Raw genomic sequence first — 20,528 nt, 5'->3', positions numbered from 1 at the left:
TTATGGCGTTTCCAGCTGATATCACCGTGATTATTATCTTCCCAGCTGTGCTGATGACGTACGGATTACTGACAGTTTGATTCTCAATTACTGCCTTGAAATTTCCAGGCTCACTCCACACGCATTCACCACGGGATATGAAAACTTAGATGCTCTCAAAGAAGTAGAAGTAGAAGAACACAAAACAAAAGCTCTGAGTCTTGGTCTGCTGCTGTGTCAGATACACAGACTGTCTGCCAAAGGCACCTCAAAGACATGCCAAGAAAATGACATTGCATTTTGGGTTCAATGCAACCAGTTTGCTTTAGATTGTTATTGATGGTCAGGATAGTTCAGCCAGCCGTACTAGAAATATGCTGTTGCAGGATGTCATAACCAAAACACTTAATTAGAATAAGAGTGATGAGATTATTATCAAAGCAGGATTTACAAGGTCAAGTCATTCCCACAGGGAATAAAAATCTCTTCCTACTGCAAATGTTGGTGTGAATAGAAGGAAAATTAAAAATCAGAATAATAGAATTTAGATATGGAGAAGGCCTACTAGATCATCCAGGTTGCCCCCTACTTAGGTAAGCTCGATCCCTACAACACATTTCCTAGTGTTCTGACCAGTCCAACTTTAACAGCCTCCAACACAACCCTTAGGAAAACATTCCATGGCTTGTTACTTCTTAATTTCATCCTATTAGTTATAGCCATTTGATCAACTCTAAATAATTCCTCTTCCTCTTTGGTGTTTATAACCTTCACGTATTTGTAGACTGTTAACATATTCTCTTCCTTTGTCACCAAAGGAAAGCTGGGTATATTCATTCCTCTTAAATCAATCTTCTTATGACCCTAGCCATTTTAAATTTTTGTCTCTGAGCTCTCTACATCCGCTCAGGATCTTTCTGGGAGCAATGATATAATGTCATAGGGTAAAGGCACCCCATACTGGTGCTCCCTGCCTCAGTTTCCATTCTGGAGGTGGGTCTCCAGAGTCACCACATACCAGACTGAGCTGGAGATGTGGCCTAGCCCTCCAGCCCAGTCACAAACAAATGCAACCCTTTCCAGGGTACCAAGAGGTCAATGAAAAAGTTCCAACAAACAGAAAGATTCTTCTGCCCTTCAGGGACTTCTCTTCAGCCCCACTTTGGACCATGTTCTCTGACCCTTTCTAGGCTACTTCTGAGAGTCATTCTGGCTCTGCAATAGAGCACTCAGCCTACTGGACTCCATTCCTGGCATCCTTCCCTGCTCTGGTATAGAGCACTGAACTTCCAGGCTGGTTCCCACAGAGTATCTGGCCACCTAGCTCAGGGCCTTCCCCAAGAGTTTACCTGCATCCTGTAGTTCCAACTTCCAGCCTGAGCTCTCTTAGCCCTTTCCTAAGGCTCAGCTGTCAATTAAGCTATCCCCCATCTCTTTACTTCCGCCTCCTGCATCCGGCTGGGATGCAGCTAATTAATTGTGGCCCGGCTGTGGCTGCTTCTATATCCCTTTAAAGGGGCCAGTCACCCTGTGACATGTAAAAAACCATGCATTAAAATTACAGAGAAGGAACAGGAACATGATAACGATGGTTGTTAAAGCTGATTGGTGCCTTATTTGTATACAGATTTTAAATGCTTGTGGTATTCGCATAAGGACTGTTTCTTCCGGATCAATCTGCCTCCTGGCTTCAGGTATCTCCAGGCATGGCTGCTTTGGAAGCAGAAGGTGTGCTGCAATGGGACTACATTTTTTTAAAGTTGCTCAATAATCGGTTGTTTGACAGTCCACAAATCTGGGCAACAAGATGACCTGGGTTGTCCTGAAGGCCTCAAATAAGTGAGGTAAGATAGCTTTGAATGCATACATCTGTATCATGTAAGACAGGGAAAGACTGGGGAACAGCAACCACTATATCATACCTGAATCAAAGAGCAGAGTGAGGTGCCATGGCCATCACGAATGGATTGCTTCTTTTGTTAGTTGTTAAGCAAACAATCATGAGACAAACAGCGTAGGAGAGCAGGGGAAAGAGAAATACCATTCTATGAACCAGTAGGGGGAGGCAGACTTCAGTCTCAGGATACGTGCAAGGAAAAAACCCAAGCAAGTATTTCTTTGGCAGACAAGAGAGAACTGTAGCTCAGAGGGAACAGATGAAAATAAATTATATTTTTTCAGGGAAGAAATGCAAAAAGCATTGCATTTCTAGCGGACCTAGACTCATTTAGAGATGGAGCGGAGCTACAATGTTTTGATGCAAAACAGAATGTTCCCACCAGGCTTGGTTACACCAATGCAAAACCAGTGTAAGCGAGAGGCGAATCAGGTCCACAGTATTTAGATCCCGAAGTTTGATTTAGCCCACTGTGGAGACAGGGATCAGCTGTGACATTTGGATCAGATTGAACATGGAAAGGTGTTAGCAAGACATCTTCTGTAACATGACTAAAGACTTACTGAGACTCCACTTCAATAAGCTTAGAGGCAAATACGTAGCATTTTGCAATACAATGCATATGTGCAAAGGAACAGAGATGAGACTGCTGTGTGAACCTTAATGCTGCGTTTTCTGACTTCTGTGCAACTAAATTCCCAGGGTCAGATCCTAGTTTCTATAAATCAGCACCACTCCATTAACTTCAGTGGTGATATGCCAATGTATGCTAGCTGAAGAGCCGTCCCTCAATCTCAGTATTGCCAACCCCAAATATTCAACAAAATTAATCAGTCAAGACCCTAAAATCATGTGATTGGCTTTAAAACAATGAGACTTTTAAAAAATAATACATTCTAGGTTACTTGAATTTACCTTCTGGTTCCTGGGCCCATAGGATACACTAGATTCAAGAGGGCTAGAAACTGACCTTTGTTTTAAATGACAGATAAGATTCTCTCAGAATCACATTACTCCAGAAGCTGGGGCTTTAAGAAAAGTTGACAATACTATGACTTCTAGGGTTGCGTTAATATGAATGTGACTAAAGCATAAGTGTAAAGGAGATGCAAAACTGTTGGTTCCATTGTAGTTGTACCTGTTTTATAACAGGTTTACATTTGGTCCTGGGAGTCCAAAAAAACAATCACAATTAAATTCTTGCACCTGTTAAAATAGTCAAGGGACTACTAAATGAAGTTGTTACATCCTTTCTTAAACCAAAGACATTTTTCATTTTAACTATACAGCAGATGCTGCACTTCAGCTTACATATCTTTCAAACCAAATTCTAGCAGCAGCATCCACTTAACCATGTCAGGTTTCAGAGTAGCAGCCGTGTTAGTCTGTATTTGCAAAAAGAAAAGGAGGACTAGTGGCACCTTAGAGACTAACCAATTTATTTGAGCATAAGCTTTCGTGAGCTACAGCATCTGATGAAGTGAGCTGTCACTCACGAAAGCTTATGCTCAAATAAATTGGTTAGTCTCTAAGATGCCACTAGTACTCCTTTTCTTTTAACCATGTCAGTAACTGTTAATTCATGTAATGTGCAATTGCATAAGGCAAATTTTTAAAAATGAACTTTCCAGCTGGTAAAGCTAATAGACTATCCAATCCCCAAATCCTTTGAAATATTAATCTTTGGTTTGTTTGGCTTCAGAAGTTAATCTCAACTACAAAACGGTTCTAGCAACCCAGGTTAATTGTGCATAGTGAAAAGATTATGCATCAAGCAAAAAAGAAAAAGAAAGCCAGATACCAGCACAGAATCAGTTTATTGTAACTTGACTCAGGTTTACTTTGATTTTTGTCACCTAGACCATGGAACAAGTAAGCTGATTCTTTTACATTGGTCCTTTTTGATAAAGCAGAGTGCTATCTTGTGAATCATTACTGTGTGAAATGAGCTAACTGGAACACTCTTAAAAGTCTAGCACACAGGAAGTGCTGAACTGTTTGCTTACCTATCCAGGGAAACTTAGCAAGAGAGTAAAAGTCATCTTTTATATCAAAACAATTGCACTGCCAAATTTTTCTCCAAATGCACAATAACTAAAATTACAACACCCAATCTTATCACCAGTTTCAGTGGGAGTTTCATGGCCATGACAAATGCAATATCCCAATTGTAAAAGGACTTTCAAAAAAACTAGGGGCTGTCACTAGCAGCTAGTTCCCAGTTCTTAACTATTTGTCCCAGGAAAGGAGGTGGAGAGAGAAGAGAGAAAATATTACAGTCAACCTTGAAGATTTAGGGCCTGATTCTGAAGTCATTGCACATGCAAAACACCCACAGACTTCAATGGGAATAACATATCCACCAGGGTTATGGATCAGCAGACTTACTAAGAACCACATAGTGTCCTTGATATGTATTCATAGCTGAGAGTTCAAATAAGCACATGGATAGGGCATTACTCTGGCTAGAAGAGATGATCTGTCCGGGGCTCAGATGGTGAACACTGAATGAAAGGAATTTTCCCCTTTCCACTTAGACTTCTTGCCACAGATTAAAGATCTGATCCTGGAAGGTGCTGAAGACCTCATACAAGGTGCTGAGGCACATTCATCTGCCTTCAATGTCAGAGGGAATTGAGTGTGCTCCTTATTAAACTAACTTCTTTGTTTCAGGTTTCAGAGTAGCAGCCGTGTTAGTCTGTATCCGCAAAAAGAACAGGAGTACTTGTGGAACCTTAGAGACTAACAAATTTATTTGAGCATAAGCTTTCGTGGACTACAGCCCACTTCATCAATTGCACGCAGTGGAAAATACAGTAGGATGATTTTATATACACCGAGAACATGAAACAACGGGTGTTGTCATACACACTATAATGAGAGTGATCAGTTAAGGTGAGCTATTACCAGCAGGAAAGAAAAAAAAACCTTTTGTAGTGATTATCACCCAGTTATAACCTGTGGTATTATATAGCCCCATTATAATACTGCTTTGCTCCTTTGCAGGTAGCCTTGCAAGGATTCCCTCAGCAGAGAATCTGACTAGGAGCTCTTAAATTACTGATCCCTGTAGCAGGCAGTAATTTCCCAGAAGATGCCAAGAAAGATTGCTGTCCCTATCTGCAGGTCAGCATGTACCTGCATGGCCCAAAAGGCCTGTATCATTCTCTAATTCCCTGTCATTTAATAGCCCAGATGCCTCTCTTTTGTCTGACTCTCATGCAGGGAGCTTCACTGGGTATTTTTTTTTCTTCCCCTCTCTTCACATTGATTTTTGTGTGAATTCAGTGCCTGTGAAAGGTGATAGTTTTCTATCCCCTGGAGGAGGATGTTCTCTGTTTACCCACAGAACAGGAAGAGCACAGCCAGCAGCACAACTTCCCCACCAATGAGGGACACGTGGATGAGACTGCCGACAAAGTTGCCAATTGGCGCCAACGGTGGTTGTGACTTGTGTGATGTGGGAAGGTTTACTAGACACTGAACTGCAGAAATCAATCCCATTTCACACAGGCCATCCAACGGCCAAGAACTTTTGGCCACGGCAAGCATGGGCTCGTTTCACACAGGCAACCTAGAAGTGAAATGGCATATATCCTATTATCAGTCTCCTAGTCCAGCCAGCCTCTTTGGTTGAGTCTCTTTTGAAGATGACAGATAGAACCTGCCAGGATCTATTGTGCTTCTTACGCAATAGACTGTAACAACATCTGTGGGAATCACAGTAGAAAGATATCTCCATGTACAAAGCAACTTCCCTCTATTTTTTTTTGAATATTCAAATCTTTCTTCCATGAAATGGAGGCTGTAGCTTCCCCAGTGGCTCAGCTTTCCTTCAGATAAGTGTAGACATTTTCAACAATGAGGACTAGTCAGTTTGAAGCGGGTGGAGTGGTAACTCTTATCTAAAGATAAGATGGAAAATGGAGAGGGCCAGTACCAGGAACTGCATGTTAACAGACTATGTGACTCAAACCTATGTACACTGAATCGCACTCAGGAAGGTCCACTCTTAAATAATTCCCATTTAGACACTCTACAAACACAAGTGTTACTCGTTAAAAACCAAAACCCACTGCCACATACTCATGGGAAGGTAGCAGGCCGTCCAGCCAGCCCCCAGACAAGCACTTACGTCATACTTCAAGGCTGGTTATTTCTATATGAAGCCATGGCTTTGACTAATTAATAAAACTTCCTGAGTAACTCCACGTTTGGCTGGACTAAGCTCTGCAGCACTTTAAGCCCTCTGTATTTCTGAAATATGCTAAATAAGTTATTCTTCAAAGACACCAAAAACAGAGTACAACTTGCTTCACAGAGTTCCCAAGTTCAGTATTGTATCTGATTGCAGTGGATGAACAGAAGAATTTAATTACATTTCATACAAGTGCAGAAATTGAATTTCTTTAAGCCCCTAAATCCATCATTAGGTTGACCTTTCAAATGCACATGACAGATTGCTACTGTACAGCATCATTTGATGTCTAAAAAAATGTCTTATATCATGGTGCCAAGAGTGTTCTTTACCTCAAGATGGTTTGGAGTTAACTGATTAAATGTCTGGTAGCTCTCTAAAGACTGATGATCAGTAAATGATCTGATTATACAAACCATGTATTGTGGGCAGCACCAAGCTAGGATAAGTCACAATGCATTGATCAGAAAAATATTTAGTTCTATGCAATATTTTATCATTTATTCTTGTTGCATTTGATTAATATTTATAATGTAACTCCTCATTCGTGAAACACATTGCAATGTATTTTGATGTGTGGGCTGGTGTGTACATGTAGCCCTGGCTTCTACTCTATGGAATAAGAATTTCTCACTGGCATATCACAGCCTGAATGCTGCTAACATCGACTGGAGATTCTCCTTTAGTTTAATTGGCAGGGAGCCTGTGCTTTTGGAGCTGGAGAATCTGGGCTTTGATCCCACTTCTGCCACAATATTCCATGTGGCTGTGGTGTGCAGCAAAGGGACAGCTGTGAAGCTTCTAGCTGACCAGTGGTTAGTTACGGTATTGGAGAGGGACCCAAACCAGAACCCCAAGTCCAAACCCTCCTAGGCTTTCTGAATCCAACTTCAACCCTCTAGCTCCAACTCAAAAAGTGTCCTTGGAACTTCCTGAACCCTAGGGGCTGGGGAAGGTTTATATCAAGGCCCAAACCTTTCTCTGAGGTTTTCAGCCCATCACTAATAATTACGTACATTTTTTCTGTATCCTAGAACAAAATAAATACCAGGCCTAAACCGGGTGTGTGTGTGTGTGTGTATTGGGTAATAACTGAAGCTATTTCTTCTGCTTTGTTGTAATATCTTTTCCACTGCCCCGTGTGTAATATATTAAACAAACTGGTTTACTGTCATCTATAATTGCCTTGGTAGCAGTTTCAGCCTCTTCATTTAACACCACAGAGAGCTCACCTTCATCCCTAGAGGTGGCTCCTCCAGTCTAGGGTTGAGACACACTGGCAAGGTAGCACCCTGCCCTGGAGCTGCCCATGCCGTACCTGTTCTGTAGCTAAATCAAAGTCTTTGTTTTCCAGGGCTGTCATGGGAAGATTTTCATTGGCACAAATGGCAGGGAGGTGCCGCACTCTCACTGACTTGCAGTGGAATGTAGATGCCCCCCCTTCCAGGAATTTAGAGCCAGGGGTTTAAAATGTATTTTTTTAGTAAATTAATCAAAAAAATCACCCACTAATAATGCAAATGTCTGAAATGCTTTCAATACAGTGGGATACACTAAAATAGAGAGTTTTAGAAACTAACGGGCCTGATCCTGGAGGGTGCCAAATACCTGTAATTCTCCTTGAAGTCAACGGAGGGTGCAGATGCTCAGCACCTCCCAGGATCGGGCCCTGTGTGATCTTTTTGTACTTCCATTGACAAGCATCAGCTTGCAATTTCTTTAGGAAAAAGGCTTGCAATGGATTTATATTTAGTCTTGCTGGCAAGAAGCTGCAACATGACACTCACTCACCAGAAGTGTCTCTAAGAGGACATGCTTTCTTTACCTTCCCACTTGGTTTAGTCCACCAACAGAAAATGAGACCCTCCCAGAGAGGAGTTCAATCGTGTTGTCAGGCTGTAGGGTGTGTGTAGCTTTGCTCCCTCCAAACTTGGTAGGTTCCTTCATGTCATTCTCTGTAACGCACTGAGCCAGCGTCTCAGAAGTGGGGTTTCTGGGAAAGGCAGAGCAGTGTCTGAACACGGACACCAGTGCCATGTCTTGCAATATTGTCTTCCAGAGACTGCTACTGAAAACTACATGAAAGCTGCCACCACCAGCTGATTGGTGTGCTGGGGGGCATGCAGTGTATTTATGAATACGTTTACCCAGGCCTCTCTTCCATTTCCTCCCCCCCCCAGTTATTAATGTTATCCCAAAGGACAACCCTCACAATATCATGAGCAGCCCTGTCACCTGGTGATGCATTCCAGCCAAATCTCATAACTTAAGCAGGGATGGGACAGTGCTTTCTTGGAGCAAGGTTCACCAAGGAGCACCGAAGATGGTGTGGGCAATTCAATAGATGAGTCAGTGCTGAACCAATGGCCCAACATGATACTCAGGGGCACTGCAATGCCGAAGGTAGTATCTTTTCCCTGATACATATTTGAAATCCTGCTGAAATGTAAAATGTTATTCAAGATTCCACGGTAATTTTAGTGTTGACTTCAGTGTTCTGCCCAAATTCTAGCTTGAGGTAATAACATTTTGGTCTTTAAATTCTCCCTGCACTTTCAGTTGGATATACCATTCTTCTTCACTTCCTCTCACAGACTGTTACTGTGTGCTGTTAATCACCATGTTTCACCTGAGAGGTGGCTGCTGTTGAGTGGTGTGAGAAGTGTAGGTATCTTTTGTCCACTTTACAGATAGGATGCGAGGCTTACCTCATTAAAGGTTGCAAAGCACTTTGAGCTGTTTGGATTAAAAGGGCAGTTGAAGTGCAAATTATTACTGCTCATATAAATCCAGATATGCCCTTATTGGCAAGTAAAGTCAAGGAAAAATTTGCTTATGCTGAGATATAATGTACCCTCCTCCTTCAAAGTCAAGGATACGTTCTCTTCCTCCAAACCAGGTAAAAGGGGCAGATTGCAAACTTTCAGCTTGTTTGATGATCTAACTGTGAAGGCGCAGCTAATCAAGCCAGACACAAAACAAAATGAAACCAACCTTTTCCTCAAAGAAAAACAGTGGAGCCTACAATCACCTCCCACAATGACAATGTCTCATCTTCAGATGACAGTTAAAGAACCAGAGCTGTAACATGGAGTTGTACCTGAAAAGCTATTCTATGCAAACCTAGAAACAGAAGGCAAAGTTAAAAACCAAGCAGACCTCCAGCAGGCTGAATGGTTGGTGGGGTGAATGTAAACATCAGATTGGGGGGAAGCTGGCAAAGAAAATTACCCTTTCCCTGATTGATAACTGCAAAATCCAAGAGAATTCTTTGTCCCCTGGAAAAGCTGCAGTGGATAAATATATCATTGCAAAGTTACACTTCCGCAGGGGCCACCTGAGCATATGTCAAAATGATCTTAATATTATGAGATTGATAAAGAGGACATGATTCACCGTGCCACTCTGGTAGCGCTATTTTCATTGCTGAAAATCTGATGGAGATGGGAGGGGTGGGGAAAATCCCTAAAGCAAATAACTTCAGCATCCATACTAATTCTTTTCACAACTGGTATAAGAGGAGAGGAACAACTGTAGATGATGACAGGGCAGATTTGGGTGCTCTGCAGTGATTTTGTGTTCATATACAGAAGAACATTGGATCATCATGGTGGAGCTAATTGTGAGATTTTTGACGAGGATTTGGTTCCAGGACATCACTGTTGATACATCAAAGAGTGTATTAAAGCAATATCATATCAATTGACTAAAAGAGCTCATGTGTAAATCCCACACAGTGGGTAAATGGGTGCCCCCTGGTGGACAGGATTCACCCGGGGTTAAGGAAAAGCATCTTCCCACCCTTCAGCTGCCATCTATGAACAAAGTTTGTAGTTTAGGTGTCTTAGGTCCAAGGCTGCTACTGGATGCTCAGGTAGCAGCTGTGGCCGAGAAGGCATTTCCCCATCTGTGCCTGGCAAGCTGAGTGCAGCTACTTCTTTAGTAACCTTGCTAACACTGTTCTTGCCTTTATCATCTGGAGTCTGGGCTGCTGTAATGGGGCTATATGTTCTGACCATTCAGAAGCTGAATCTGATCCAGAATGTGACAACGGGCTTGTGATACAGGGTTGTGCAGAAACAGCACATAACTCTAGGCCTTTGCAATCTACACTAGCTGCCTATGAGCTCCCCAGTGGACCTCAGGCCTAAATGGCTTGAGGTCTAGTTATTTGAGGGCCCATCTCTCACCCTATGTCATACTACCATGGTTCTGATCACTGGAGGTACATGAGCTGGAGTTCCCTTGGTTTAAATAAGGGAGAGCAGGTTATAGTGTGTTCTCAATAAATGTCCCTTGACTTTGGAATGCGCTTCTTTCTCTGGTCCATTAGGTCTATTAACCTTCTGGACACACTGCAAAGCAAAATTTTCTCTTGAGATTTGGGGAAACGGGTGACTAGGAGGTAAAAGTGAGGGTCCTTTGATTATTGATGAGCCCTCTGTTATTATCTTCCATTGTATTTTAATGAGTGTGAATTGCAATTGTTGGGAGAGCTCAAAGGCCTGGCTGGGCATTTATCATTGTTATTTATCAAAATAAATAAGTGAAATCTGCTTGGAATGCAGCCCCATAGAAATGTGTCCCTGCTACTTGTGAGTTTGGAGAGATTAGAGCTTTATCTCTTCCCATCACTCATTATCTGTCTGGTAACCATTTTGAACCATGCATTAGGCTTGAATCCTTTCACAGAATAACCTTGTGTTTATCATCCCTTTTTAGCTACTACAAGATAATTGGCTTTCCCTGGATCTTAAGTATAATCTAAAAGAGGACCCCCCCACACACACACCATATTTTGCTGATATCTGTTGCTACTTGCATAAAACTTGCCTGGCTACATCAGGGCTTGGAATGCACAAGGAAATACTTCCACCTGTTAAACTACTGAAACAAAGAAAGAACAGGAGTACTTGTGGCACCTTAGAGACTAACAAATTTATTTGGGCATAAGCTTTCTTGGGCTACAGCCCACTTCATTGGATGCATGCAGTGGAAAATACAGTAGGACGATTTTATATACACAGAGAACGTGAAACAATGGGTGTTACCATACACACTATAATGAGAATGATCAGTTAAGGTGAGCTATTACCTTATACCACAGATTATAACTAGGTGGTCATGTAAGATCCTTTGTCAGGATGTCTGCTGCTGTGAACAGGTACCAGCAACAATAGCATAGGCTCAGTCCTTAGCGTGTATTCTGCCTAAAGTATGCACTGGCAGATCCTATGAAAGTCAACAGGTACTTAGGAATGGGTCAATATCTTGAACCTGAACCCTTTTATATTTTGGGAGGGACTTGGGCTGGGATTTGAATCCCAGAATCTACAGCTGCCCCTCTAGGTCATCTGTGATCAAGTCACTGTTCCAGGGATAAAATGGGGAAAATATTGCTACCCTGTAGGAACGTTATGAGGAGCACTAACTAGGAAAAATGAACACTTTATCCAGTACTTATAGAAATGGTCCATACAGGAATAATATCAAATCCTGACATTTGTCCAGAGCATACCCAAAGACAGAGCAAAAATGTGTGTGTGTGGGGGGGAGGAATATTCAGGCATTTTTCAGCCACAGAAATATTGGAACATAGAATAGAATTCATCTAACTTGGTCAGATCAATTGTCTATCAAATTTGATCATCTGTAGTGATAGGCATAGATTACCAAGCATGCCCCCAGAGCCATGTATTCACAAAGTTTTGGGGAGGAGTTTGAGTCTTGGGGTTTGGTTCATGCACGCTTCCAGTACCCCATCTATACATGTGGCCTTATGCATAGGAGAAAGGCAGCACTGCCCTCCGTCATGCATCCACCTAAATATACAATGTTGCTTAAGTGGAAACAACTCTAATCATTGCAACTTGTGATTCTGAATCAATATCAACCGAAGTGGATGGAATAAAGAATGGAGAGCCAGGTCCTGCAAGAGTTTGAGCACCCACAGCTCCTCATGAATTTCACTGACTCCCAGGAGGTGGTCAGCCCCCAGCAGGATCAGGCCCCTGATCCTGTGAATCATTATCATGAATAGAACACTCAGTGCTCTTATAGAACTTTGCCACCACAGAACGCAGTGTTTTACAAAGAGGGGTGAGCATGGATAGCCCCATTATTACATGTGGGGAAACTGAGTCACCGGGACATTAAATGACTTGCCCAAAGTCACCAGCAGAGCCAGAAACAGAACCCAGATCATCAAGTCCTAAACTCTGTTCACTGGACTATCCTGCTTTTTCTACTAAGCTCTGTAGGTGGTGGATATAGATTGAATATCCAGCCAGACTCTCTTAGGGACCTAGATGGAGAGCTTGATCTGCAAGGAGGCTACGTCCCTTTGGGATTTACCTTGATGATGCTGATAATTTTGTTAACTCTTTGTAACTAAACAAAGTCATAGTGCAATTTTCTTATCAAATTTGTTAGCACCATCCAAGTACATGGATCAAAATTGATTATATTCCATTATTTAAAAAAAACACAACAGGCTCTTTTAATTTTATTTTAGGCTGTTGTCTCTTGTATGGTCTCCCTGTAGATGTTTCAAAGCAGAATTATGCATGAGAGCACAGTGTAGCATTTCTATATAACTACGTGTTTCCATTTTTCAAACATACTCAAAGCATTATTGCCACAGTATCCATTTTTCAAAACAAATCATAGAATTTTTTCTTAAATTCTGTCACCCTTATTCACCAGGGGCTAGATTCTGCTATCTGGACTCATGCTGAGTGGTACTTTACAAGGACTCCTACTGGAGTCACTGGGAGTACTTGTGAAGCCAACGACTGCCTTGGCATGAATAATGGTGGTAGAACCTAGCCCTCTGTGATTTGCGGAATTCTAGGGTTTATTATTAACAAGCGTCTCAGGTGCACACGCCCCATGAAATGGTTTCAACTGAACAGTCACAAACTACTCAGAGAAAGGTCTATAGATGTTAAAGGAGGAAAATGAAAAAGCCTGTTGACACGTTGATACGCTGCTGATAAGGGAAACAAAAAAACCCACTTAAAAAAAAATCAGTTGAGTTTTAGTCCATGTAAGCAGCAGCATCTGGGTTCTTTTCTCTCCAGACTTCACGAAGATGTTTGCAACAATGCTGAAGATAGTTGCTATTATAGCAGCCCTTTCAGGTGAGAAAAACAAAGGACATAAATAAAATAGCAGGTGAGCTTTGCCAGCAAAGTAGGAGTACATCAGAGATTTAATTCTAGCTGGAATGAAAACTGTGGAGATGATCCAAAGAAAATATCTTGTGGAATCGTAACAGACAGAATAGTGATTTAGTATTTTGTCGTAGGATACTATTTTAGCATTGCCTACTTTACATTAATGCTTTGTTGCTGTAAATTGAGAAGAAGGCAAGAGTAAGCTTTAGCGTTTTCCAGACATCTCAAAATTAGATTTGTTCATGCTCATCTTGTTTCTATGGGCTATATCCTTGGGAAATAATGACTTGGCGACGTTGGGCCCACGTTTCACTTTAGGCATGTGAATAATCCTTTGGACTTTATTGGGTCTACTCCTATGCTTAAAGTTAAATATGGATGCAAATCTTTGTGAAATCTGGGATTTATATGGTATATTAAGGCTTATACATTATTAATGCTTAAAGGAAGTTTAGTTACACTGAGCATTATTTTTAAGACACGTAGAAATAGACATTAAAAGCTTGATCCTGTGAGCTCCCAAGTACCCTCAACTGCTACTGAAGAAAATGGAAGTTGAGGGTGCTCACCACACCACAGATACACCTTGCAAGATAAAGACTTAGAGATGTTATTATTTCTTCTGGAGGTCACATGAACAATTTAAGCAGTTACTCCTGACTGTTGTTTATTATACACAAGTCTATTTTTCCTCTAAGCATAGCTAGTTACCTTAGAAGTGTTAAGTAACTCAGTGTTAGCAGAGGTGTTAGTGAAACTATTTGGTTTAAATTTTAAAACTACAGATTTAGGTTTCAAATGGTGCAGATGTTCAGTATGGAAACTCGGACTGTGTACATCAGCAGTGCAGGCCTCTGCAATTGCCAACATCAAGATACCAAATTACATTTAGTTTGTTAGAGATCAGGTGGGTGAGGTAATATCTTTTTTAGGGGGGCCAACTTCTGTTGGTAAAAGAGACAAGCGCTGAGCTCCACAGAGCTCTTCTTCAGGTCTGGGAAAGGTAATCAGAGTGTCACAGCTAAATACAAGATGGAACAGGTTGTTAAGCATAAGGAATTAATTCATGTTGCAAAAACCCATTCAGAATGAAGTGGGCAATTAATACCTCTGTCATAGGACAAAAGGAGAGTGAGGCCATGTCTGTACTTCCACTTTTGTGGGTATAACTTATGTTGCTCAGGGGTGTGAAAAAAATGACAGAAGTGCCGGTATGGACAGCTCTGTATCAGTGGGAGAATCTCTCCCGCCGGCACAGAGCAGCTACGCTGTAAGCTCCGTAGTGTATACTTGCCTTAGTGGGTTACAGATTGTTGTAATAAGACACACAATCAGAGTCTCTATTGCATCCACGATTTTTTAGCGTCTAGCAGAGTGTTTGGTTTCCCGCTTAATTTATTTTGTTACCATTAAAAACTATATATTAACTTTTTCTGTAGCAAGGAAATCTCTCATAGTTATGCCATAGAGCATATAAACAGATTAAATACTTGTAAGGAAAGGCTTGCAAGATCAAGCACATAAACTTATTCACAGTTTGTCTCATTGACTACCTGCATGAGCAAGGGCTATGGGACTGATCCTGCACCTACTGAAGTTAATGGCAAAGCTCCCATTGACTTCAGTGTTGCTGGATCAGGCTCTTTGGGTCCAGTCCTACAAACACAATAGTGAGCACTAGCTTGCTACCAGCACTGGCTAGGATCCTGCCAGCACTGGATGAGAAATGCTGGCAGGATGGTGGTTAATAGGGCAGGTTGGAATATTTCCAGCTAAATGTATTTTCATTGAAATACGGTAATTCGTCGCAGCCAAAACATTGTGCGGCGATGTATCGATTTCAGCAATGGAAAGGACAGGAAGGTTTCTGAGGTCCAGTGCTCTCTGGGCCCTTCTGACCACAGAGACAGAGAGAGAGAGATCCAACACCTGACCTTTTCAATCAGAACCCAGACATTTTGACACAAGGCTGTTTTGTGAAAATGTTTGAAAGATTTTGGTTTTGTTCTCATGTAAAACGAAAACCAATTTTAAAACATTGAAAGTTATCCTCCTCCAGCCAGCTCTAAAGGTTAATACCAAAGAGGATAGCTTAACACAAAAACCCAGAGTGGTAGTATTATTTAATATTTATTTTATGCTCATAGAGAGGCCCCAGTCAGGATTGTGACTGGGTGAGAACAGTGCTGTTCTCTCAGTGAGAACAGTGCTGTAAAAACACATAGGAAGACAGGAAGGTCCCTGCCTTGAAGAGCTTAGAATCCATTTATAAAATATTTTCACTCATTGCAGTGGCTGATAAAGAAAGAATATTTAATAATTAAAATATATCAGAATCTATGGTATTTCTTTTCACACTATAGATCGTATCATACTATGGATTATTTGAGCAGAATACCCTATTGATGTTAGTGAGGATGGAGTTCTGTTTAAAAATTGGTAACAGCCCCCTAAGAAAAAATGCACAAATATTCCTTCAAAATAAGAATATTTTGTACCTGGTATCTCGATCAATTGTAAGTGGAACAAGCCCATCGGGAGCATTATTTTCTCAATGCAAAGTTTTCACACCTAATTCTCACATAGGAAAGTACAGGAACCTTACATTTTTCTTCAATGTGGAACATTTTAAGAATGGACAGATGCACCATCAGAATCCTAAAGCTGTAGTTTGAAAATTGGATTCAACAGTATAACAAAAACCCCATTCTGCTGAAGTCCAGACTGCTTTACTTTAATGATTTCTTTTTGATTGACAGATGAAATTCACATTAGCTTGTTGCCTTGTCTAACCTTTAGGGACCAATTCCACATTCCTTTCCAACTCTGATTAACTTCAGTGTGATAAATAGGTGCATAAGAAATATATGATCCTACTTAAGGTTTGAAGAATTAGATTTTTATTTGTAAATGTTGGTAAATGTCAATTTCACCCATACATGCACAAACCAATGAAAAAAATATTTCCCTCTATACTAATTGAAATTTACAGAGAGGTAAAGAAAGTGCTGCTTGAGAACTTATTTTGAATCTCAACATCTACTGGCATTACATAATTATTGTCTGACCTCCCTATAATTTCCCCACAACCGTGGAATTGATAAAAATAGAAAATAATGCTTCTAAATAAACATCTGGTTTAATTATAATACTTATTTTTTAAAAAAATCAAATTTTGCCAGGCTTATCATACCTATTGCACACCAGTAATGTATAAATTATACAGGCAAGAATTATTGTCAGAATTACAGGAAAGTATGCAAAGAATTGTGTTCAAACAGACACTTATTATTTTAAATTGCAATAGACACCTTTAATGGTGTACTATATATTAAATATTTATTTTTGATCTCAACTCCATCTGTTTCATGTGGTATGTAGGTTGATCAGTTTTACAGAATTTCCTTTACCCCAAAAGGGGAAAACAATTCCAAAGATGATAATGTGACCATAAAAATAAATCCTAGTCTCACTATAACACAATATATCAGCTCACCCTATGCTCTAGAACGGGGTAGGCAACCTATGGCATGCGTGCCAAAATCGGCACATGAGCTGATTTTCAGCGGCACTCTCACTGCCCAGGGCCCGACTACCGGTCCGGGGGGCTCTGCATTTTAATTTAATTTTAGATGAAGCTTCTTAAACATTTTAAAAGCCTTATTTACTTTACATACAATGATAGTTTAGTTATATATTATAGACTTATAGAAAGAGACCTTCTAAAAACGTTAAAATGTATTACTGGCATGCAAAACCTTAAGTTAGAGTGAATAAATGAAGACTCCGCACACCACCTCTGAAAGGTTGCTGACCCCTGCTAGTGGTAAATAATACTTAGGGCTTTTTACATTTTTAAAGCACCTAATTAGCTCTTGCCACCGTTGCCCCCAGCTTCCATTTGGGAACAGCGCAAATACATAGATGTGCACCAGAGCCTTGAGAAGCACATCAAGAAGCTAAGCTATTAGAGGAGAAGAACTGAGGAAGGATGCTGGATTCTAGGAATCTAGGCTCCACAGTTTAGAGGAACCAGGTGCAGCAGCCAGTGAGAGTTGGGACTGGCCTATCTGACCCTTGGGGACAAATACATATTGTCTGGGGTTGTGCTGCGTGGTACCACTTGGGTGAGGAAGAGCAAGGAGCTCTGATGGTGGTTGTGAGGAAGAAGTGCAAGGAAGCAAGGGAGAGCTGGAAAAACATAGATTGCACAGGTGCTGGAACTAGCAGTGCGGGGGTTGGGGGAGGGGGTGCTGCTGCACCCTCTGGCTTGAGGAGGTTTCTATTATATACAGTGTTTACAGTTCAATGGCTCTCAGCACCCCCACTATCAAGATTGTTCCAGCACCTCTGATTGAATGATCTGGCTGGGAAATAAGAGTTCACGTTCCAGGCAGCAGTGAGCACTCAGCTGGGAAAGAATGTAACTGTGTAGTGTTGACCAGGCCTGGGAAACTTAGATTTATTTTTCTTTTAAAAGAGGGCATGGAGTTTTAGTGGATCTGGGTCCTATTTCATCTTCATCCCTCCCCAGCTACTAAATCTAGAACACTCATCCGATCACCAGGGAAAAAGTTATTGAACAGAGTGAAGAGGGCTATCACATGTTTCCTGCAGAGCAGGGGGTGGACGGGGGAACCAGTCCAACAGAACTCAAAGCAGTGTTTCTTAGTGTGCAGCAGCCCCTGACTGATCTCCCTTCACCATGCTTATTCCCTGCAGGCCACATCAGCAGCGTTACTGTGACAGCTCCCCAGAGCATGGTGAACGTCAGTGTTGGTGGAAATGCCACTCTTCTCTGCACATATAGAACAACTGGGTCTGTGGATTCACTTTTCATTCAATGGAGTTTTTACAGTGCCAAAGAGAAACAACCTCAAACAGTAAGGAGAGATTTGTTTTTTAAAATTTATATATGCAGCTGTACGTATTGTCTCTCTAAGGTCCTTATATGGCCCCTATTGCCATAATAGCTGAGAATCTTTAATGGTTTATACTCAACACCCCTGTGAAATAGGGAAGTGCTAATAGCCCTATTTTACAGATGGCAACTGAGGACAGAGAGACTGACTTGCCAAAGGTCACACAGGAAATTTGCGGTGGAGCAGGAAACAACCCAGGTCTCCCGAGTCTCCGGCTAACATCCTAACCCTTGGGCTATCCTTCCTTGTCTGTCTGGCTGATGTTGCTTTCAATGCCATAGGTTGTTATTCTGCTTTCTTAAGATATTGGTAGGATCTAGACATTGAAAAGAACTAGTGGGTCATGTAATAGGAGGCATCTGTGTTCCCCATTTTAAGGGTATAATGAAAGCTCTTTCCCCCAGCACTTGTATCTCCAGGTCACTATAAAGTTTCCTCATAATATTATTCAGTGTAACCCGGAAGGCAGCATATGCTAACTTCAGCACAGAGTGGGAGAATACTAATAGAGGTTTGTTCCCTTCAAAAGGACAGAAAACATCTTATCAGCCACTAAGTAAAATTTCATTGGCATGAAAGCCCTGTTAAGTACCTCCCAGCAGCACAAAGGCATCAGAAGAGCAGCAATATGCAGAGACATAGTCTCATATTGCATAGCAGCAATATGCAGGGATCACCAGATCATCTAAACATCATACCTACCAGGGTTAGAAGCAAATTACACCTACCCCTTGTCAGTAGGCACATGAAACCTGACAGGCAGTGGAACCAATGAGGTGGAGGGGGAACAGGATGTGGGGAGCCAGTGCATTGGTTCTCCAATCTCTGAGTGCCATGGGGCTCCCTGCATCTTAGCATGAAATGTTTTGTGGTGAGGGCACAGATCCAGCCACAATCATGGTGCAGCTGGGGAAAGGGTGCACAGCAGCCTTTGGTAGCAGCACAGAGACCATTCTCAGGTCAAGGCACACACACACACTTGAACAAACAGATGACACCCTGGACCATGCCCGGTTGCTCTCCTCTGCGGCTCTAGCAGATGACCTTGCAGATTGTTTGAGTGGCTAATGATGGGTCCGGACAACTTTCTATCCATGCTTCTACTGCTTCCCTGGCCTTCTCACGAGGTCAGTTACTCCATCTTCTTTGTAGTAAAACCTAATCCATTCTACGCCTCCCTTCCCCCAACCGTAAAATACAAGGCTGTGGTAGCAGGTGTTTCGTGGCCATCATGAGACTTCTGAACGTAATCTGCATATGTCACAGTAACTCTTAGATCAGTGTTTCCTGCTTCATGGTTACGTGCAGGCCTGGTCCTCTGTGTTCCTGAGTGCCCTCAGTTCCCTCTAACTTCAGGGAGAATTCCCTGTGCTCAGCACCTTGCAGGACTGAACCAATCTGCAGCAGCCTTTTCTCTATACAAAGAAATGGTGACTAAATGTGTCAATTCATTCTTTCTGTGCCCATGAAATACCCAGCTCTGGTGCCTTGTCATGGCCACTAGATACCTAGTCCCTTTGTCTTGCACAATTTCACTAACAGTTTTGTTCCAGAAATTCAGAGTTCTTGCTTGGGTGTTATAACTGAGAGTTGATTTAAACAGATTGACTGATTTAATACAGACCAGTAATATTGTTGTTGTTGATCAGTTTAACTGTTGTATACTTTAAGTGATATGCAGGAGGTACATCAGCACTGGTAGATCCACAAATAGTACTTGGATCATAAACTCTCTGAGGCAGGAACTGTCTGTATTTTGTGGATTGTACAGAATCTAGCACATCACTGGCATTAAAGAAGAATATATAGGCTTGAAAGAAATAGTTCTCTTATTTTTATATTAAACTGCTATCTGCCATACTATAGCAGTTAATAATAATTTGATAGCAAATATATCAGTGAGAAATATAAATTATGGCCCAACCCTGCATTCCTTACTCTATCAAGATGTGTATACAGTACATTACCAGACTATATGAACTCTAAGAGTGACTAATTGTGTGAGTAAACATTGCTCATACCAGTAATCCTGTCCTCGTTAAGACTATTTGCATGAATAAAGGTTGCTCCTGTAATGGTTGTAGGATCATGCTCCATTTGCAAACGCAAGTTGTGTGCATTGCAGCCCTGTGTAATATTGTACTGTAATAGTCCAGTGTATTCTATTAAAATGTTAGTCTCACATTCAGACAGCAAGCACAGCACTCTAGTAGAATTCAAAAACATCCTTTTAGATTTGCTTAGAAACCACAATCTGTATTTTAGTTCCATTAAATTATTAATGCACAAAACCAACAAATAAAATATGTTTTCTGGTTGAAACTAAGAAAAATGAATAAATTGAAATTCTAAGT

At 41.3% G+C, this 20,528-nt stretch overlaps 1 protein-coding gene across 2 annotated transcripts in view; it reads left to right on the top strand.

Annotated features, from left to right (window-relative positions):
• The first annotated feature begins 13,121 nt into the window (after positions 1-13,121).
• VSIG1 (V-set and immunoglobulin domain containing 1) overlaps positions 13,122-20,528 on the top strand; it is a 34,807-nt gene continuing 27,400 nt past the window's right edge. For both annotated transcript variants that reach the window (XM_077827142.1, XM_077827143.1), the window contains exons 1-2: positions 13,122-13,216; positions 17,975-18,135. In XM_077827142.1, the coding sequence (XP_077683268.1) occupies positions 13,168-13,216; positions 17,975-18,135 (210 nt within the window). In that variant the 5' untranslated portion in view covers positions 13,122-13,167. The remainder of the gene's footprint in view (positions 13,217-17,974; positions 18,136-20,528) is intronic.

This window comes from Eretmochelys imbricata, chromosome 9, assembly GCF_965152235.1.
Source record: "Eretmochelys imbricata isolate rEreImb1 chromosome 9, rEreImb1.hap1, whole genome shotgun sequence".
In the NCBI taxonomy this organism is placed as follows: Eukaryota; Metazoa; Chordata; order Testudines; family Cheloniidae; genus Eretmochelys; species Eretmochelys imbricata.
Note: the sequence above shows the minus strand (reverse complement) of the source record. Positions and strands in the feature narration are given on the sequence as shown.